The sequence below is a fragment of the Sceloporus undulatus genome, chromosome 6 (genome assembly GCF_019175285.1).
Source record: "Sceloporus undulatus isolate JIND9_A2432 ecotype Alabama chromosome 6, SceUnd_v1.1, whole genome shotgun sequence".
Lineage (NCBI taxonomy): Eukaryota > Metazoa > Chordata > Lepidosauria > Squamata > Phrynosomatidae > Sceloporus > Sceloporus undulatus.
In genome coordinates, this window is record NC_056527.1 from 142,919,311 (window position 1) to 142,941,756 (window position 22,446).

The 22,446-nt window shown below is 41.6% G+C and overlaps 2 protein-coding genes across 3 annotated transcripts in view; one reads left to right on the forward strand and one right to left on the reverse strand.

Moving 5' to 3' along the window:
- FLI1 (Fli-1 proto-oncogene, ETS transcription factor) overlaps positions 1 to 22,446 on the reverse strand; it is a 782,157-nt gene that overhangs the window by 337,806 nt on the left and 421,905 nt on the right. The gene's annotated exons all lie outside the window — the stretch shown is intronic.
- ETS1 (ETS proto-oncogene 1, transcription factor) overlaps positions 1 to 22,446 on the forward strand; it is a 146,905-nt gene that overhangs the window by 91,520 nt on the left and 32,939 nt on the right. For both annotated transcript variants that reach the window (XM_042475292.1, XM_042475293.1), the window contains 2 exons: positions 19,339 to 19,458; positions 21,859 to 22,059. In XM_042475292.1, the coding sequence (XP_042331226.1) occupies positions 19,339 to 19,458; positions 21,859 to 22,059 (321 nt within the window). The remainder of the gene's footprint in view (positions 1 to 19,338; positions 19,459 to 21,858; positions 22,060 to 22,446) is intronic.

A 22,446-nucleotide genomic window follows, 5' to 3' on the forward strand; every position in this document is an offset into this window, starting at 1 on the left:
ACAATAACAGCAAAACGTTTATAACAACCCCCCAAAAAAACCAAACCCTGAGAGGGATAGAACCTGTGTTTAAATAAAAGAACAACAACAAAATGAACGACTTCTTATGCACTGCCAACTATCAAATAAGTAAGAACAAATCTTTGGCTTTATAAAGACATGTGGATTTCTAAACAAACGAGATTACTACAAATGCTGGTGAATTAAAAATGCTGTGAAGTGTTTCTCTCTCTCTCTCTGCTGTGCAAAATGGGAGGACAATGCAAAAAGGGAGCACAATGAAGCATAAGATGGTTCAGCCTTCCCCAATCTAGTAACTTCCAGATGTTACCACCATTTGCAAGTCCCACCATTCCTTGCTGGTAATGGTCAGGCTGGCTGAAATTATGTATTTTGGAATCAAACGTGTCTTTACCATGCTGACGGCTGGTGTAGAGGATAGATTGATAGATAATTGTTCAAACCCTTGCGTAGAGGTATGGACTTGCTTCCACTCCTGCAGGGTTATAGTGGAGATCAAAATGGAGAGGTGTTCTGAGAGCCTTGGAGAAATACTGGAGTGACACTGATATATATATATATATATATTATCAAGTGACTCCTGTAAAGATAAGTAAAAACCTGAATGGGGTAGAAGTGGGAGGAAAAGCCCCAAATCCGTGATATATTTTCCCAAAGAATTTTATCTAGTTGCATTACAGAAAATCCCCAAGCGATTCAGTCTTTGATGTTCACCAGCATCCTTTTCCATTGCAAATGATCCTTTGCAAATGTGTGTACGGGTGGCTGGGTGTGCATGTGCAAAAATGTGTTTGCAGATGTATGCTTAAATGTACTTGATTATTCTGTTTTGGCTTTCTCTCAAATACTACAGTAACCCCCATCTCAAAAAGACATTGCTGCTCTTAACTGTGTGACAAACATCTTCAGGGTATTTAATCTTGACATTACTGTACTCCTCCTGTACACATGTACCCATAGGAACATAGAAGAACATACATGTTCATATGAACACGCATGCACAGAGCTGAATGAGCTATAATACAAAGAAGGAAATCTGATATTGTAGCCAATCATGGTCAGAGCCTGCTATCAGCATTCTTGAGCCTCTGCCTAGGTTCTTGCTCCCAGAAGAGGACTCATGTTCAGTCTTTTTACTCCCTGGATTCTATTTCTAAGCCTCCTTCCTGCCTCTTTTTTGCTTCTCTAAATGTGTAACCAGGGATTGTGTAACCAGGGATGTGTAACCTTCAGTGAACAGTTGATGCAGCAGCCTCTGCCATACCATTCAGGTTTTCACAGATGAAAACTGGGACACATGTGGCCAGGCAACATCAGAATGTGGTCAAGGTGACAAAAGTTACTAATGTGGAAGAACACACAAGCTAGGAGAGGCTGTTTGCTTTTGCCTGAGCCAACTGGGGAAGGCAAGATTCTGTTCCTTCTTTCCTTTCTTTCCATAGAGTTTGTGGCAATTGAAGGAAGGCTGGGACAAAGGGGGAAGTGAGAGTAGGAGAGAGTCAGATTTTTCAAAAGCAACTAAAAAAATGGGACAGCAGATAATTAGTGAGCACTGTCCTGTCAAACTGGGACAGTTGGAGAATATGTTGCACTTTCCTTGTCATCTTTGGAGTGATGCAAATCAGGCTAGTTCACCAACACCACCACTGTCCTGTCTGGAGGTTTATACCAAGGCACCTCTCAGTCTGGTGGTAGATACATTGCTGTCAGGCCCAAAGGAACTGAGCAAGCAAATTGGCACTGGCAACAGTAAATGAAGGGAAGTTGTTTTCTGTAAGAAGTTGTTTCCCAAGAGCATCTTGCCCAAGCCTCTCCCTACTGCAAGAGATCTCGAATTGAAATTGTAAGCCAATGGCAGGCAATATAACACCAATCGGCCTGGACTGCAGCTCTAAATCCTTTGGGATCTGAAAGATAAGTTTATAGCTCCATATAATCCCTGAGATCATCTGGTGGGGACCTCCTGGTAGAGCTATGTACTCCTGAATTCCATTCTAGAGCGGTGTGGAACAGTGTATTTTCAGCAGTGATACCCACTGCGTGTAGTACCTTTCTCCAAAGAAATGTGACATTCTCCAACAGTGTTTAGTTTTAGAAAGGTGTGGAAAGCATGCTTATTTTTGCAAGCCTTCCCTGTTTGATCCATCCTTCCATCTGTTACAGGCATGGGCAACTTTGGTCTTCCAGATGTTTTGGCCCACAACTTTCATCAGCTCTAACTGGCTAGCCAGTGCTGAGAGATTATAGTTCACAGCATTTAACAGTGAACCCTTGTTATACTCTGGGGTTTGGTTCCAAGCTCTCCCATGGATAACAAAATCCGTGGATGCTCAAGTCCCATTAAATATACAGTCTGCCCTTTCTTTATGTGGGGGATCTGTCCCGGACTCCCACAAGTAAAGCCAATTCTGCCTATGCTCAAGCCCCATTTAAATGAAGGGGGCTTGTGCACTTGGCACATGCCACCCCTTCTCCCAGCACGGCTTTCAGTGTATGCTGTGTAAAGTGCACCCGCGTATGACGCAGGCACACTGTAGTGACTTAGCAAAATGGTGTCCCTTATAAAAATGGAAAATCAAGGTTTGATATTTGAAATTTATACTTTTTTTGGATATTTTCAAACCACGGATGCTTGAATCTGTGTATAAAAAAATTTGTGTATAAGAAGGGCTGACTAGTTCAGAACACACCTGGAAGGCCAACAGTTGTCCTTCTTACCTGCTCTGTAGACAGTGCACATATTGTATGTTAACCTTGCATACCATGTTCATTTTATGTGCAATTATTTTGTACAACCAATTTGAATTCTTCTGATCTCAGCACTTCGTAAATGAATAGATGTATTCTAGTTGAGATTAATCACTTGAATTTCAGATCCCATCATCCCTACCAACTGGTTGTGCTGGCAAGAGTTATGGCCTAAACACATCTGGCAAGCCACAAATTTCCCATCCTTCCTGTAGGGATGACAGAGGGGGATTATCTTTTTTCTCTGTGTGTATGTATATAAGATATAAAGATTAAAGATATAAAAGGGTACTTCTCCCCCAATTATTGTCTGTCTCACTCAACACTGTTTACATCAATTGTCACAAGTCTCTTGCCTTTTCAGTCTGATGTCTTTCCTAACCCTACCTGGGATTGAACCTGGAGCTTTCTGCATAACAAAGCAGGTGCGTTGCCAGAGAAAAGAAAAAGGGAAACCCATTGAGTGACCTTGTGCAGGTTACACTCTCTCATCCTCAGACAAAGGCAAACCCCTTCTGAACAAATCTTGCCAAGAACCCCCTCCCATGATAAGTTCACCTAAGGTGAACCTTAGGGTTGCTATACACTGAAAATGATTTGAAGCCACCCAACAACTACTGCAGAACAATGATAGCCCTTCCCTTGTTATCCTGAGACATTTATTTATCTATTTAATTTATAAGCTTTCTTTCCCCTATATTGGCCCCAAGTTGCTTCAGAAAAGATATAAAACCATTAGGAAACATGCTACGTTTAAAAGATCAAACCATTCAAAATATACAGAAACAAGGCATTCTAGGGTGTTTGGGAAAAACATATCTCTCCCCTGCCACTCCATTTAGAGCATATTGAAAGGCTGCTGGGCTGCTGTTTTTATATACCACTCACCAGAGACACCTGAAATTGTTTCTGTTATCTTTTAGGATAGGATGAAAGGACAGTGTGCTAAGACACTTAAGAATTCAAAGATATAGCCATGTTAGTCTGTAAAATCAGTATGTAGAGATCTTGTAGCACCTTTGAGACTAATTTAAAGAAACAGGTTGGCAGCGGTATGAATCATAGAATCCTAGAATTGGAGGAGACCCCAAGGGCCATCCAGTCCAACCCCATTCTGCCATGCAGGAACTCTCACTCAAAGCATACCTGACAGATGGCCATCCAGCCTCTGCTTAAAGATCTCCAAGGAGGGAGACTCCACTACACTCCAAGGGAGTTTATTCCACTGTTGAGCAGCCCTTACTGTCAGGAAGTTCCTTCTAATGTTGAGCTGGAATCTCTTTTCCTTTAGTTTGCATCCATTGCTCCCGGTCCTAGTCTCTGGAGCAGCAGAAAACAAACAATGAAAACAATGAGCTTTTGTTGCTTTCAGTCTACTTCCTCAGATGGATTAAGTCAAAGGTGCTCTTGAGAATATATTGGCTGCTGCTTGCAAGCACTCTTTTAAAACTAGAATTTACCTTCAAAATTAAAAGGGAGAGGGGCAGAAGAAGAGGAGATACTAGGCTGCTTTTGCACAGCTGCAGTTGCAGCGTGATGGCGTAGACATGTGTGTTTGTTAATCGGCACACTAATTTAGTGTATTAAAAAAAGCAGCAGTGGTGGGGCTATTGCCAAAGTTTGAACCCCCCTCTTTCTCTGACTGCGCACACAAGTCATGCAGGAGTCATTGGGCTGCTCTCTTCCCCTGGCTTTCATCTCCTCCTACCCTTTTCCTTCCTTAGCTCCACTCCTCATGTCAGTTTACTTACTCATCTGGAGGGCACAGCCCTGCCTGGCGCTTGAATCAGCTCAGATCAGCCAGCTGGAGGAGGAGGAGGAGGAGGAGGAGGAGGGAGGAAAGAATCCCATGACATGCCTTGGAAAAAAAGTTTCCCCCCCCTTAAAAGAGATCTTTCCTTGCGGTCATCAGCTCCCACCCAAAACACACACAGAGACATATCCACACCATGCTTTTGCTTTGGTCAGAGCTCTTTATGAGACGTTTGGTTTCTCAACCGCCAGGGGATGGGAGCCAAGAGAGGCTGCTGCGAGAACCTTTGGCCAAGGCAAATGAAACTTGGCAGGGATTTTTGACTGGAGTCAAGTGTCCAAAGGATTGGTGATCTGGATTGGTAAAGCCCAGCAGTACAAAGTCAGGCTTTGTTGACTTGCCCTACCTCTGCTCTGGTCTTGGAGGGTTTGTGTATCTATGGGTGGAGTGGCTTCTTCTTCTGGCTAAGGGAAATCTGCCCTCAGCACTTTCCTCCCCACGCTTTATTTCTCAGAGCTTGAAAATGTTGCTTGTCCCAGGATTCTGGGAGTTGTCATTCAAAAGAACAACATTCAGACACTCTGGTATCTCATAGCACAATAAAAGTATCCCTACAGTAACCAGCCTCCTATCCTATTCTGTCTAGTGAGTGTCTCTTAGAGTACAAGTGGGAACATGCAAAGAATGTCCACCGAAGGGGGTGAGGTGGGACAAGGTTAAAAAACAACAACATGGAGTTTCCCTTTTTCTGCCCTCTTTCTAGGTTCATAGCCTAATGTGGTTTCCTGCCTGAGGCAAGCATAAGATAGTGTCCATTCAGCATATGAAAGTCAACTGGTTTAGCAATTTATTTTCTTCAGTGTTGGTGATGGGCTAATGTTTTCGTTGTTGTTGTTCAAAGTCATTTCCAACTTATGGCAACCATAAGGCAGCCCTATCATGGGGTTTTCTTGGCAAAATTTGTTGAGAGGAGTAGCCATTGCCAAATGGCCAAGAGCATTTGACTTGCCCAAGGTCGCCCAGTGGCTTTTATGGACAAGTGGGGAGTTGAACCCTGGGCTCTTATGAATTGAACACACACACACGCTCATAGGATAGTTGATGTTGTATACCTTCAAATCATTTTTAACATGGTGCATGTGATAATGTTAAAGCTCCAAACAGCTTGGGACCTTGATGCTTAAGAAAGTGTCTCTCCCTGTGCTTGGAGACTGTGATTGATTGAGGTTTATTGGGGTGAAGTTACTCTGCCTCTCATAGAATCATAAAGTTGGAAGAGACCCCAAGGGCCACCCAGTCCAACCCCATTCTGCCATGCAGAAACTCTCAGTCAAAGGATCCTCATTGACAGATGGCCATCCAGCCTCTGTTTAAAAACCTCCAAGGAAGGAGACTCCACTACACTCCGAGGAAGGAGTGTGTTCCACTGTTGAACAGCCCTTACTGTCAGGAGATTCCTCCTGGTGTTGAGGTGGAATCTCTTTTCCTGCAGTTTGCATCCATTGTTCCTGGTCCTAGTTTCTAGAGCAGCAGAAAACAATCTTGCTCCCTCCTCAGTATGGCATGCCTTTAAGTATTTAAACAGGGCGATCATATCACCTCTTAACAGTGAGGTCCATGCTCTGTTTTGGGGCAATTGAGAGGGCCTTCTCAGCTGTGGCAGTCCATTCACAGAATGCCCTTGGAAGCCCGATTGATGCCAACATTCATTGCAAGCAAAAATTGGTCGCTCATCAGGACCTCTGGACCTCTTTCGTGTGTTTCAAATACAGATGTGCAAAGTTTTAAAAACTTTTTTTTTTGATATTTTAAAAATGTTTCAATTCACTATTATGTTTGTTATGTTTTTAGCTTAGTTAAATTAATTTTTTTCATAGTTTTAAACTATCTCACCTGTTGTTTAATGTTATTTGTAACCCACCCTGAGATTTTTTTGATAGCGGACAGGATAGGAACGTTTTACTAAATAGAGGAAAATAAATCATGGGAATCAATGCAATAATGTCAAGGTGAGAGTCTGTCAGATTCATGCTGAGAAAAACATCTTTGCATAGCCTGCCTGACTGTTGGCATGCACTGGGGTTTAGCACTTTGTCATGGCTCCTGATTTCCAGACAGGAGCAGTCCAGCAGTTGTGACAATTGGATTCTTTAACTAAGAGTGAATCTTCCCCTGGTGCCTGCTCATGCCAGAGAATGTCTGGGATCAGTGTAATCCTAGTTTGAGGGCAAGAAAGTCCTTTGCCTGCCATGTGCTTTCCATGTGTCTGGAATTACACAACAACTTCACTGGAATGAGGGGGCAATGCGAGATTGAGAGATCTTGGCTACTAGTCAGGTCACTACTTGGAATTTCCATTTTGGATGGGCGAAGGAATGGCTTGCTAGTTTCACACACATGTATGAAAAGACAAGAGAAGTGGTTTGTTTAGCTTGGGGCACAAGGAAATGAATGTTGTGCTTTCCTCCTTGGTCTTCTGGAAAACCTGAGCACATCAGGATATCAATTTTGGGTATCATTTCATATGTTATCAGCAATGGTGACATTTTCTTGTGGCTTTTGTCCGTACTGCTCCAATAATGCTTGGATCAAGCACTGTTCCTTATTCTGTTAGGACAGTCCCTTGCTTCCTCTGTGTCATACAGCCTTGAGAGTTCCTTAAGAAATAAGGAACCACATCACTGTTCCCAACATTGTGGTCCTGGGATAAAAATGCTACTCAAGTAGTATGGAAAGAAGCAAGGATGGATGTCTTCCATGTCACTTGTAGTAATGAATGACATGATACAACCCCCCAAAAACTGGTGCCCTTGCATATTTTGGATTGCAAGCCCCATTGTTTCTAACCATTGGCCATGCTGCCTGTGGCTGATGGGTCTGATCTGTGATGCTCAGAGGCATGGTGATTTTAGGTGTCATGGTGGCAATTTATAATCCCATTTTGTCATGTAATAGGGAGTTGGTTGCCTGTCATGACTGATAGGCAACCAACTGTATCATGCCCCTAAGGCTCTAACAAAGTTAGTGCTGTGTCATTTGAAACCAGCTGGAGTCTTTCCAGTGTTATTTTGGATGGTTGCCTTTCAGGGTTGTGGTTTTGCAATCCATTCACTTCCAGAAATGCAGGAGCCATCTGGGACCTGGTAGTGAAGCTGTAACTGAGATAAAGGAGGTTAACAAGAGTGACTCTCTCATGTGGGTAGTATAAGCAGGAGGATTATATGCTAAAAGAACAGAATTCCCATGGAAATTATGACTGAGGATGTTGAGAATTAAGAAGAAGCTATCTGTGATGTGACAGGCTTGGACATTTATTACATTTATCCTCTTTGTAGCTGTAAGAATAGGTAAACACCATCTTTGGTAGCTCTGTCTCTGCACAGATGAAACAATGCAAAATATTAAAAGCCTCCATAGATAATACTAAGTAGTTTTACTGCAATATGCGGTTTTGTAAGGAACAGAAACATAAGAGGTTTTCTAAGCAGCAGAAGAAGAAGTCAAAAGGACATAGAAAGACCTATGCTGGATCACTCTAAAGACTTAGTAGTGTGCTTATGCACTGTCAACTGAGTCTGATCTTTGGTCGACTTAGCTTTTTATGGCCCAGTGAGCTCCCTGGTATTCTGTTGGGCTGCAACAGCCAATATCCCCATCCAGCCTGGTTGTCAGAGAAGGATTTGCTACCTAACACTTGTCTAGATGTCATAGGTGTGCTCCTTCAGTTTTTCAGAAGGAGGATCTGAAAGCGGGATTTATGTGTGCTGAGCCAATGGGAATATTAACAGATATGTCAATGAGAAATTATGCATATGCCAGCACCAGAAGCATGCAAAGATAGGTAAACTCTTCAAGCAGGCAGGTATAGGAGTGTGTTAAAGCAGATGTGTCTCTGTATGTTGGGCCCTTCCTTCTTGGACAGCTTGTGCGCTGCGGCTTAGGGCATGCTCAAGCTGGCTTCTTGTTTTTCCAAAGCCACAGGTGCCCTGGTGCCAAATGATGGTGTTCTAGCATTCCCAAGCTTCTTGAAAGATTTCTTGCTATAGCGGTGTAAGTTTGAGAGCTTTGGTTTCCAAATGACCAGCGACCTTCCTGATTCACTGACGAGCTGGAAAGCTCCATTCCCATGGTGCTTTCTCCAGTTCCTGATGAAACAATTTAGACTTTTTCTATTAAAGGAATCCTAGCAATTAAATCACTTCTCAGAGTTAGGTGCGGGTGGTATGAATTAGGAAGCTTCACTTTATGACAATATTAAACTGTACCCATCCTGTTCTTTATTCTGCTTCCCTCTTTCATTCGTGGCCTTGGAGTCTGTTACAAGTTTAGCTGACCCCATTCCCCTCAGTCCTTCAGTTGATCCTTTGGGGAAGGATTAAAGCTATTTGGCAAAGTGGTTAGTGGGGATTAGAGTGGATTATCTCAGGGGAGGCAGGCTTCGGGGGGGGGGCGGTTGATGGTATTGTCTTGAAGTTTTTATGGCAAATGTCTCCATGTCTAATTATAATAGACCTCAAGAAATCACCTCTCCAAATTCAGATGAATGTAAAATACATTCTGAAATCTCAGCCAGAATGTAAAGCAAGATTGACAGTTGACTTTTTTCTTCTTTGTTAAAAATGAGTGCTACAGCACAATATGGTCTGTCCAGTTGGCAGGCTGGACTGACAGAGCAGCAGATGACACTGTGCTTGAAGCGCTATGGAACAGTGGCAAATTGTGAATTTCTTAATTTATAATCTCTTGCTCTTTTTTTCTTTTTCTTTTTGTTTGGATGGACTCTGTGTCTATGGGCCCAAACAGACAGGCCAAAATAAAGCTGCTTCGGGTCACTTTGGAGGTACAGTATGGTGTTTAAATGACACACGCATCTTAAGAGTCCAGAAGCTGCACCAAAGCTGTGTGCCAGTCCTTAGGACTGGAGCATGGTTTTGGCACGGCTTCTGGCCTCTTAGGATGCATGCATCATTTAAACAGCATACCTCTAAAGTGACCCAAAGCAGCTTTATTTTGGCCTGTCTGTTCGGGCCCTATATTTCATTTGGGTGCACATGTGTTGGTGTTAAGCTAGGTTTGTGTGTGAATAAGCTAGGTTGGTGTGTCAAAAGCTGTGGCCATACCTTCCAACTGTTCTGATTAGACAGGGACAATTCCAATTAAACCACTGTTGCCCCACATTTTCAGCTGCCTTTAAAACGTCCCAGTTTCTCCCTCTTCTTCTCCATCTGTCCTCGGCTTTCTTAAGTTACTGCAAACAGAGTTCAATGTTCAAATGTACAGTAGTTTGTAGTCAGAGGGAGAGAAGAGAACAGGGAGGAGAATCTAGTCCTTCCCTTTAGATTCAAGCAAAAGCAAACTGCAACATCTTCTTTTAGATGGCACATTCTTCATTTATAACTGTTGCCATCTTGGCCATAGTCTTTGTTACTTGGCCACATTTGTCTTGGTTTTTAGCTGTGAAATACTGAAAAGTATGTGAGGAAGAAAATCTGGAACAAGATGCTTTGCTCACTTGGCAGCATAGATGTTTTGTGCCTGGATATTTGTGCATTTGTCTGCATGTTGGAGACTATTCTGTACCTACAATCAAGTTCAAAAGCATGCTGACCTAGACATTAGAACAGGCTGGAGGGAAGCAGTCCGTCTTACAGTCAGTTGTAGGTCTTATCTCCCTGCACAATATATACTCCCTCTGCCTTCACCAACCTGGTTCCTTCTAGGTGTTTTAGACAGTAACATGTGCAGCAACATTATTTATTTGGAGTATTTATACCCTTCTCTTCAGTTACAATGAATGTATGGAGTAGAAAAGGCCACACCTTTTTATTGTTTACTCTCCTGATGGGATTGAGTCCAAAACAACAGCTAACCAGTTTGTTGACTGATAAACAGCTGTAACTGCTGGAGTAAAAGAAGTGGGATGCCCTGTGGACAAAAGCCTCTGAGGATCTCACACCATCAGAGAGTGAGGCTGGATGCTTGCCTCCAAGCTAGGCATACCTTGTACCACCTTCACCCCCAAAGTCCCATAAGGGTAAACATTTGGATACACAGGTAGGTCCAGTCTGCCCACAGAATACTGCACACACTTGGGATCATGCATCCATTGCAGTGAGGCAGGTATCAGAACCCACATTCCATATCTTGATGTATTGGTCATGTATTCGTATCCACTGTACAGACTAAACATAATTAATAATTCATCTTCTTGATGTAAGAAGACTGTTGCAGCCCAACCCACCTTATAAGGTTGTTTTGAGAAGATATAATAATAATAATAATAACAATAATAATAATAATTTATATTCTGCCTTTTCCTGAGGGAATCAAGGCGGATTACAAAAGACAGACTAACAATAAAATATAATAGAAATAAAATTTCACAATTATAAACAGTCTCCTATCCCAACCCTCCCCCAATTATAAAAATAATGGCTAAAAAGCAATAAAGATAAAAATTAAACAACAAAATAGATTAACAATTTTAAGAGACAAATTTTCTAAAAATTGGAGGTAGATTTGCAGCGAGATAAATAGCCATACACACACACACACACACACACACACACACACACAGAGAGAGAGAGAGAGAGCTACAAATATCCCTAGCCAACATACCCACTGACCATGCTGGCTGAAGGATTATGGGAGTTGTAGGCCATAAAATAACTTTTGGTCTGGGAGTTTGTACACCAAAAGATAACTGTTCCAAGCTTTGGTTTTAAAGACTCTGTGAGGAAAGGGAGATAGAGCCAGAGCTTAGGAAAGCCATGTTAACTGTAGGATTCTGGGAGTAGTAGTCCAAAAGGTAACCTTTTGGAAGTCTGGAAATAGCCATGTGTGCAGCCCCAACCTTGTTGAAGAGAAGATGGGATCAAAATGTAATACAATGAAATTAAGCTTTGCAAGAATTGAAAGGATTACCCAGGTGAGGCTCTGTGTAAATGGCTGCTAGGTATTATTTTAATTATTACCTTCTTCATGTCAAAGTCACCTGCCAAATCTGTGTGCATCAGATTGCTGCTAAAGACATAATGAAGAAAGGGGACTAGCAACAGCAGCAATGTAACATGGCAATTTGAAACCACTGGCCGTTTTCTGGTGCAAAGGAAGCAATTGGCACTCCAGGGCAAATGAAAAAAGGTTGCACTCCTTATTGTTATTATTTTCTAAAAACCGAACATCTGGCCATTCCTTTTTCTCCCATCTCCCTCTGGCCTGACTGTGCAAATGCTGGGAGCTCTAATTGGATCAGGCTCATCTTGGCTCCTGCTTCCTGCGTGGGAGTGCGAGGCAGGCTTCTGCGAAAACAGTTCAAAAGTGCAGACAAATTTCAGCTAATCCTGCCTAAATAAATGGGGGGCTCAGCAGGGTTTATTTGCTCAAACATTCTCTCCCTCCCCAACCCCACAGGCCACCCCACCATCTCCAAACACAACACCTGGAGAACTCAGCTCTCTCGCAGTCCTGAGCAAGCCAAGTTGCTGGGGTGGGGGCCATGATTGTCTCAAGACCCCCAGACAGACCTGGGGCTGGGAAGGTGGACTACAAGGGAATACATCAGCCTGTCCCACCAGGAGGGCTGGGGCTAGAAGGCTCCTTCTATTTGAAGCCCCCTTTTTGTCTGTGAGAAGAACCAAACTGTGAAACGTTCTCCAGTGTCATATGGAAAATTTAAGGGTCTCCAGTGGCATATATGTCATCATTCTTCTTTGTACCACCACTTTTATTCCCATTAAAGGTCTTGAGCAGTTCTTGTTTGCTAGCTTCAGCTGTATTTATTTAAAACACAGAACTCCAACTTAGCTGGTATTGCTGCTGCTGCTATATTTGCATGAGGGAGACATGGAACATCCTTCATTTATTTGTCTGGCTTCTCATGACTCATAAACTAATGCCTGATCTAGCCCCAAACCAAGGGCTGATATAGGCTGGGTTGATTCCAGCTATGAAAGAATGCTGGCCAAATGCTATACAATGTCCCTTACCTGTGTATAGGATTTTCCATTCTCAGGACCTGGCCCCTTTGTTCAGAATGAGGAGGAAGAATTTCAGGCTGAGAGCATTACCTTGACGTATGTGAATGCATGTTTATGTTTATTGCTATATATTTCAGTACATTTTCATGTCACAGATTAAAACAAACATCTGTCTCTGGCTACAACCCCAGCCAATTTTGGGGAAGGTCCCAGAAACTACAGGTGGCATGGAACTAAGTTAGTAGACACAATGGACAATATGCTTTCTTCCTTGTGAGCATTAAGCATCATCTGTGTACAAATTATGGAGTGGCAGTTGTAAAATTACTGGGATTTATGCTTCTTGCTCCAAAATTGGCCAGAACAAGTTTTCTTTGAGTTTTCTTCAGCCATGACCATGCTGACTGGAGGAGTTTGGAAGTTCTAGTCCAAAAGTTTGCTTTTCCAAGCTCTGTCTTTCCTTCAGAGAGTGCAGGTGTCTGCAAAACAGATGGCGTTTCTCTTAGCCCTCATGACAGTGATGCATTGGACATCTTGTCATGACTAGCCCGAGTTTGAGTTAGGTATATGGGTTTGGGGAGGAGAGGGGCAGCAGAGGAGTAGAGAGATATTTTGCTTCTGCTGAAGTCAACAGTGAGTTTGTTCCTTGACCTCAGAGTCCATCTATCAGATCCTAAGACAGGAGGAGAAATAGAGGAGGTGGCCAGGTCAGTCTGCTCCTCCTGTGACCAACCGGACATCAATTTTGGCCTAGCTACTGTCTAAGGTAGCTAGATGAGTAAGAACACAAAGAAATGTTTGAAGAGGAATAACATGAATAGACACTTTTATAATGAAAGATGTGGACACTGGTGGTCATTTATTCCATGGAACCTTGAGAGAGGTAGAGAGAGAAGATTGTTCTCTCTTATAACTCCATTTTATCTGTGTGTGTTTTGAATATAACTTGATTTGCTTCAACAAAAGGCCTGTAAGTGATTTGAATCAGCCAATATCGTTTAAAGATCAAAAGTTGGCAAAGTTCCTTATTTGCTTAAATAGCTTACATATGCAAGCCTGAACAGAAAAATATCCTTACTGGCTGCTAGTATATTACAACATTGTGTATACCTCACCACTTCCACCCCTCCAATTAAAAATTTGGAAATCTAATCCACTAGGATATGGGAGTCAGGGGAGGAGAATCTCGTCTTTATGTCTGCTTCATTGATAAATTGTTGTGGCTTAGAATTCTAATTAGAAAAGAATGTTTTGTGGCCACTTGACCTGTGGGTTATATCCAGGATCTACTTTCCTTTAGGTGCTTTCCCCAAGCATTTTGGGTCCCTCCTGCCCCACAACCCCATTCAATAGGTTCCCTTGTCTTCTATAGAAGATTATCATGTGTCTGGCATGGAAAAGTGTAGACAGGGAAGTCTGCCTTCATCCACTCAGTTATTATACTGTCCAACATTTTACAGGTGAAAACTGAGCCACAAAAAACGTGCTCAAGCAACATCAGGGTGTTCAAGATGGTAAATGTTATTAATGACTAAGAACACACAAACTAGCAGAAACTGCAGCAGTTTTCTTTTGCCTAAGCCTACTGGGAAGAGCAAGATTCCCAGCTCTTCCTGTCCTCTCCTACAGCTGAGTTTAATTGAGTGCAAAATACTTTTGCACTTTGAACACAGTTTGCAGCAGTGGAAGTAAGCTGAAGACAAAGGGAGGAAGAACAAGAAATGAAGACATTTTAAAAGCAGCTGGGGAAAAAATGAAGTGATAGAAGATTAACCGGGACAGTCTCTGCTAAATTGAGACAGATGGAGGTTATGAGTTTTGTGTCTTTAAAGCTCATTCCAACCCTGTATTTTAGTTGTCCACCAAGAGTGTTTTAAGCATACACATCAAATATAACATATGGTCAGCCCTCTATATCCACAGATTCTTTATCCACTGACTCAACCGTCCATAGCTTGAAAATAGTTTTAAAATAAACTCATCGCTCCATATTTGCGGGCTTGATATTTATGGATTTGATTATTCACAGATGTGATTAATATGTTCTTTCTAGGAATATCTAGGACCTCCAGTGCAGCTCTATGGTCACCTTTAACTCAAAGTTGCACTGGAAGACATAGAAATTCCTAGAGAGAATACTCTACTAGGCATGTGTAGCTCCTCTAGTGCAGTTCTATGGTCATTGTCTGTCGGACGTCAACCACAGAGTTGCACTGGAGGACCTACAGATTCCTAGAGAGATTACTCTCCTAGGCCTTTGTAGCTCTTCCAGCACAGTTCTATGGTTAGTGTGTGTTGGACGTTGACCACAAGTTGCGCCGGAGGACCTAGAGATTCCTAGAGAGGTGTCCTCTCAGGTAAAAACATGGTATTTTTTGTTTTTCCATATTCACGGGGGGTCTTGTGCCCCTAACCCTAGTGAATATGGAAGGACAAGTGTATATCAATTTCAAAAGGCAAAACCTGATTTTGTCATTTTGTATAAGGATCACAATATTACTATGCTATTGTATTTAATGGGATCTGAGCATCCACTGATTTTGATATCCACAGGGAGTCCTGGAACCAAACCCAGGCAGATACTAAGAGCCCCCTGTTTAACTGCAACCAACACATTTCCATGTCCATGCATATCATGCAGATACACTTGTTAGGGTGTTAGGAATGGCTGTAGTGACTGCTCGTTGAGTATGACCATATCATATACATGCCATGTAATGTGAGAAATAGCATAGCAAATCTAACCCGACCACAGCTTTGTTTCTTCCTCTTTCAAGGTCAACATTGAACCCTTTCCTGCTTGTCCTGGGCTTGTTTGATCTCAATATAATTGCTCTCTTATCTGATGCAGAATCATGTTGCAACAGTAACTCTAAATTTTAGTTATGACCATAGGTAGAATTTGAACTCTTTGGAATATTGAGTGGGTTTGGATAGTAGCAGCTGATATGGAACTTCCATAGTGGCACTGTAAAACTTCATCATGTAAGGATGTAAAAAAGCATGTTGATGTGTATTGAGCGGGAATGGTAGATTGTGCAATCTGATCTGATGTATGTTTATGTGGGAGTAACTCCCATTGAACAAATACAGGGTTGGTTTGCATGTTCCCCTCAAGTCATAGATTTTCATTTTAATAGACTCTGTAATACAAAAAAAAAAATCATTAACATTTCTCTTTGTAACTAAAATTTAGCAAGAGTTGTTTTTTATTTTTCTTTAACAGGCATTGGTTGTGCAGTGTAAAAGAAACAAATACTTTCTATCGTTTGAAGTGAAATGGAACAGGGAAAGATTCAGGTCAAAACATGAAAACAAATGAATTGTTGCCTATGGCACTAAAAGAGCTATTTTAGAAATTGGTTATATTTTTGACCAAATAACAGAGTTTTCTTTATGTGGGGCACTATTTAGGTTTTAAAAAAACCTTCTAGGAAGAAAAGTAGAATAGTCAATAAAACTAAAAGATAGAAATTTGATTGGGGAGAAAACATAAGATGGATGGGAATCTTATAGCCTCCCAGATGCTGGATTGTAACTCCAAGCACTTCTCACCATTGATTATGTTGGTTAGGGAATGCTGGAATCTGCTTTCCAACAACATCTGGATGCGTTCATGATTCTCACCTGTGACCAAGAAAGAAAGAAAGAAAAGGAATTCACTGTTCTTCCCAGAGCTTTACATGTCTATTCAGAAATGAGTCCCATGGAGCTGAAGGAGACCTACTCTGATGTAAATGTGTATAGGACTGAAACCTTCATCAGTACAATAGCACTTTTAAAAAAAATGTGTGTTGTATTTTTGAGTTATGAGTCATTTACAGATAGAATTCGGCACCTTTGAGCTACACATTTAATTATTAACTTAGAGATTCACTTTAGTAGGATTGTGTCCAGTTACGTCTTTCATCCAACAAACAGATCCGTATGCTGCAAAGGACTGGAATCTCACCAACCATGCCCTCCAAATTTGCTCTGAAGTGTTGGGAGACTCTGGAGCTAAACTGTACACAAGGGGCATACAGACAGCTCTTGACAGGAGGATAGAATGAGAAATCGCTGCTATGGAGTCGGGTGGGATCCATTCTTGTAACATTGGATTTAGCCCACTAATTGATGTGCCATTTTTATCCATAGCTGATGTTTTCCAGATTCTCTTGTCATCCCCTTCCTCTTCTTCTTCCTCTCCTTCCTCTTCCACCTCCTTCTTCCTCTTCTTGTTCTTTGCGTACCCATCTTCTTTTTCTCCTCCTCTGCCCCTCCTCCTCCTTTCATTTGATTCTTGAAATTTGGAATTTTGCCCTTAATAAAAGAAAGGCCACTCGCTCTTTTCTCGTCTGTAGTATTGTTCGATACGGCACAGTAAGGCCATTTTGGAAACTAGCTGGTCAATGATCTGGTTTTACTTTACATGCAGTTGCCATTTTGTTTCTGAAAGCTGGGCACCACTCCATCCACTTAGTAGGCATTAACTGCTCCTGGGACTTACACATGCACAGCATTGGGCTGCACATCTATTTTTGAGTGTGGTTTACTTGAGGTCCATTGTGCACATGTGCTTTTCTCTGTTCGTAGATTCCTCCCCCTATCCACACATTGAATCACTCTCCCAAAGCCAGAGAGAAACACAGCTGCCCTCCAACCAGACTGCAAAGGTGATGGAGAGCAGTTTCTGGGTGGTCTCTTGTAACCTCGAAGCACACTAAGCCCATCATTAAAACCCAACAAGCTCCTTAAGGGTAAGGGAAAAGTGTACAGGACACTTTCTCTTGCTGTTATCTTGAAGCAGAAGATGGATGGCAGAGACGACTTGGTTCTGTGTTTATTTCTCTAGAGCCTTGCTAATAAAACCTTCTAACTATCCAAATGACAGTCTTTAGGAAGTGATTGCAATCCCTTACAGTAATCTGAATAAACTCTCCTACATGGTATAAGTGTGTATACAATATTTTCTTCAGCCACACTCTTCCTGCAAAGAGATGGCAACCACAAAATCTGTTGCGTCTTACTGAAGAAAACATTTAAGGAAAACTTGATTTCACCCCCGCAAATCCTAAAAAAATCTTTAGTTTTTTGTGGGTTTTTTGGCTATGTGGCCATGTTCTAGCAGAGTTTTTTTGATGTTTGCCAGCATCTGTGGCTGGCATTCTTCAGAGAATGTGCCAGCCACAAAACTCTTCTAGAACATGGCCACATAGCCTGAAAAACCCACAAAAAACTATGGATGCCGGCCATGAAAGCCTTTGACTTTACAACCTAAAAAATTCTTTTTTTCACAAATCTTAAAAAGAGGGAATATTGTTGCATATTCTGACAATAAAGGAGTATATCCTCCCTATCTCCAAAATTAAATCTTATTTTAAAAACTTTAAAATTATTGGGAAGTTGAAGGCTTTCATGTCCGGCATCCTTAGTCTTTTGAGGGTTTTTCAGGCTATGTGGCCATGTTCTAGAAGAGTTTATTCTTGACGTTTCGCCAGCATCTGTGGCTGGCATCTTCAGAGAACATTGGCATAGAAGAGAGCTGGATATATATATACTGAGTGGCCATTAGTTGAGAGGAAGTGTTCAACAACAGAACAATACACAGAATAACATGGAAATCACTTCTCCCTGCCCAGGGTCACACAGTATATATACACCCCACTCTCTTCCATGCAAGCACTCTCTGAAGTTGCCAGCCACAGATGCTGGTGAAACATCAGGAATAAACTCTTCTAGAACGTGGCCACATTGCTCCAAAACCCACAAAAAACTATTTAAAATTATTATTTTACCATCAAAGACTGACAATTCCTTTGCTTTTTTAAGCTACCGGCCTCCAGTTGGTAAGTCTAGTTAGAAAGCATATCTTTAATTACATTACGGTGGTTTGATTACCCAAGTCATCACATAAGATCACAAGTTGATCGGGTTTATTGTATCAGTGGAGTAAAGTGCAATGCAATGGCTCAAGTGGTTAAGATGCTTACTCTGGTGATTGCAAGATCGGCAGGTTGGCAGTTCAAGGCCCAGGTCTCGCATGATAGAGTGAGCTCCTGTCACTAGTGCCAGCTTCTGCCAACCTAGCAGTTCAAAAGCATGTAAGAATGCTAGTAGATAAATAGGTACCACTTTGCTGGGAAGGTAAACAGAGTTCTGTGCAGCCACACGATCACAGAGTAGTCTCTGACAACGCTGGCTCTTCGGCTTAGTAATGGAGATGACTACTGTCCCTTATGGTCGGACACAACTTGCCAACCTTGTCAATGGGGAATACCTTTACCTTTAATGTGAGAATATACTACCAAAGTAATTCATCCAATATATTGTTTATTTGGTTTTTTTTTTTAAAAAAAATACCCATATCTTTTTTGGGGGGCCATGTTTATTTACAACAGTGATGGGAATCATGTGGCCCTCTAGATGTTGTTGAAGTGCACCTCTCAGTATTCCTCACCACTGGCTTTGCTGTTTGTCATTGCAGTGTAACAGCATCTGGAGACGTATATTCCCATCCCCGCTTTGCAGAATTAGTGGTCTCTAAAGCAAAAACAGATTTGCTGAGACCTTTGCACTTATCTCCCTTTGATAATGAGTAACTCTAGTAGGCAGAAGATATTATTCTTCCTATTTTTAAAGCATTAATACATATAGATGTATAGCAAAGGTAAAATATGCCTGTTCACTAGCATTTATGGGGTTAAAAACATGGTGGTCCTCATAAGTCTTTCAAGATTTGGCATCTGGATGGTGACTGTCACCATTCTCAGCATTGACTTTGCAGCTCTGTGACCCTTTCACCATCTGTGTCAACTCAGCCTATTTACATATCTGTTTCCTACTCCTCTCTTTCAGATATGGAATGTGCGGATGTGCCTTTGTTAACTCCAAGCAGCAAAGAAATGATGTCACAGGCATTAAAGGCCACATTCAGCGGCTTCACGAAAGAACAGCAACGATTGGGAATTCCCAAAGGTACAACTGATGCACTGCAAATGAGGCCTGATACAAAATAGATAACAGATTGGCGGGCTTGTTGAACAGGTTATAGCACACCTTCTCCATTATTTATTTGTATCAAGCATTACAAAGCAATTTGGAAATTATTCTCTGTTGCAATTTCATGAACAGCATTTGTGACAGGGCTGATGAAGAAAGATGCATTATTTACCTTTCAGAGAACAAAAGGATGTAAATGACATGAATGTGTAGGGCTATAACTTGACTCAAGTAACTGCAAACAAACAATTATGTAAGCTTTACTACATTAACTGAGTAATTGTATTTCAAAGAAAAGGAAATACTTCCCCTGTGAGGTGACCATTGACTGAGATTGCTTTGACATACTTTGTCAATCAGAATAAAGTAACCAGCTACCTGTTTGCAACATAGTAGTAGTAGTGCATGACAGATTGGGGTTGGATTGGATGGCCCTTGCGGTCTCTTCCAACTCTATGATTCTAGTGATAAGAAAAACAGAGGCTGTTGTTTGTAAACTAGAGCATTACCCAAGTCCATACTGAAGGTGCAGCTAAGAGAAAACACCTGCAAAATGTGTAATGGTTTAAATGTGTAATTGATACTACCAGTAGTGACTGATATTTTCCATGTCAGTGGGGCAGTGAATCCATTTTGTATATTGAGGGGGGGGGGCATTGCTCAGTACTGTATTCTAGATTGCTCCTTTAAAGTCTGAAGTAGAATATGGAGCAGATTCACCAACTCACCAACTTTGATTTTACCTGCAAGTGTTCACTTCTGTGCTCTTTTGGTGTACAGGTCAGAAAGATACTTCATTAGGAAAAGTTAGATTAAAAATAATCAGCATCTTATACTAAATTAAGCTTTAGCACATCACTTTATTTATCTTTCTGTATCAGAAATCAATTTTCTGTTTCCCATGGCTATTCTAATCCCTTGAGGTAATTCTCTAGGTAGCAGTTTAAAGAGTTTTGTTTGCCAGTCAGGCTTTCCTTAGTGATGAACACAGAAGTGGACAATAAATGGAAACGGGAAATGGTCAATATTAATTTTGGAAACCTTTCTAACAAGGAGAGTCCAATAAACTTATCCCACGCACTCTGAGGAATGGGAACAGAACAGAAGGGAATGGGGAGAAAACATGTGTTATCACACGGGAGAATGCTGCCAATGCTGCTGGAGGTCCCCAATCCGTTCTCCAGCCATTCCATGGCAGCTGATTTTGAAGGACAATTTTGAACCGTCCATCAATTTCAGCTGCCTTGGAATGGCTGGGGAATGGATTGGGGTCTGCAGGTGGCATCGGCGGCATTCTCCCATGCAATAACACACGTCCCCCCCCCCCATTCCGTTCCCTCCTATTCTGTTCTGTTCCCCTTTCTCAGAGTGCCGTTTGATAAGCTTACAAGTTGGGGAGCAAATACCAAGAAAGGCATTTTAGGTACCCTGTTTTTGCAGGTGTCTGTATTTTTGGATGTGTTGCATGGACATATTGTTAAAAGGGCTCAAAAGAGAATATCAACAAGTTACTTTTTGTGCAGTAACTCTCAGAATCCCCCAGGCAACATGGATACACCCATAATAGCTGGACGATTCTAGGACCTGTAGTCCATAAAGTAACTTTTCTAAACTCTAGTTTAAAATAAAAGGGCAATTGCTTAACATAAGAATCCTGGTTGGGATATGTTACTGGTCCATCTAATCCAGCATTTTGTTTCAGTGCCATGTGAGTAAATGGTGTCGTAGAATCATAGAATCGTAGTTCCTCTTAATGTTGAGCTGGAATCTCTTTTCCTGGAGCTTGCATCCATTGCTCCGGGTCCTGTTCTCTGGAGCAGCAGAAAACAAGCTTGCTCCCTCCTCAATATGACATCCCTTCAAATATTTAAACAGGTCTATCATGTCACCGCTTAACCTTCTCTTCTCCAGGCTAAACATCCCCAACTCCCTAAGTCATTCCTCATAGGACATGGTTTCCAGGCCCTTCACCATTTTAGTGTCAGACAAAGATAATACAAAATGGCAACACCCATCTTCTCTTGATAGTCTCTATAATCTGACCTTTAAATAAGGTTCTACTTCTACTTCCCACAGCTAAAAGTTACTAAATATATATATTATCTAAAAAGTTCATATGTAGCTACCATAATGATGAGCTGTACATTTGAAGAGGTCTGCATCTCATTTTTAATATTGTCAAGAGGAGAGATCATGGTGTACAGGTCAGAAAGATACAGAAAGAGATGTGCTAAAGCTTAATTTAGTATAGGATGTTGATGACTTTTAATCCAACTCTTCCCAATGAAGTACTACACAGTAGTAATGTAAGACAATTTGCATTATGGCTATTTTTAAATTAGTCAAATTTTAAAATTTTGTGGCTTTTTGGTGCAGACCCTCAACAGTGGACTGAGACCCATGTGCGGGACTGGGTGATGTGGGCAGTGAATGAATTCAGTCTGAAAGGTGTGGACTTCCAGAAATTCTGCATGAATGGAGCTGCACTATGTGCTCTAGGCAAGGACTGCTTCCTTGAATTGGCACCGGACTTTGTCGGAGATATTCTTTGGGAGCATCTGGAGATCTTGCAAAAAGGTAATTTACAACAATGAGCAACGGCAAGAGCATTCAAAATCCTTGAAATGCTTGGTTTTGGAGTAAGGTGGAAAACTATTACATGATGAGGTCCTCTGTATTTCCGATACCGAAGTCCACTTATCTGACCTCTATATCACTAAGATTTTAATTAATAGTGTTCACTCCCTCTTCTCAGCTCTAAGGAGAACCAAGAAAATGACCTCAAGGGATCAGGATCCCCAAGGGAAACAGGACATTTTTCAGCTGATGTCTGAAATGGACAATCAAATGAATAGGGGGAAAAGAGATACTGAACTACTTTGGAAGGAGCTTAATCAAAACAGACTGGAATGTTTGGATTAAAGAAACAGCTTGTTTTCAGCCAGGAATCATTCTTGGGTTTCC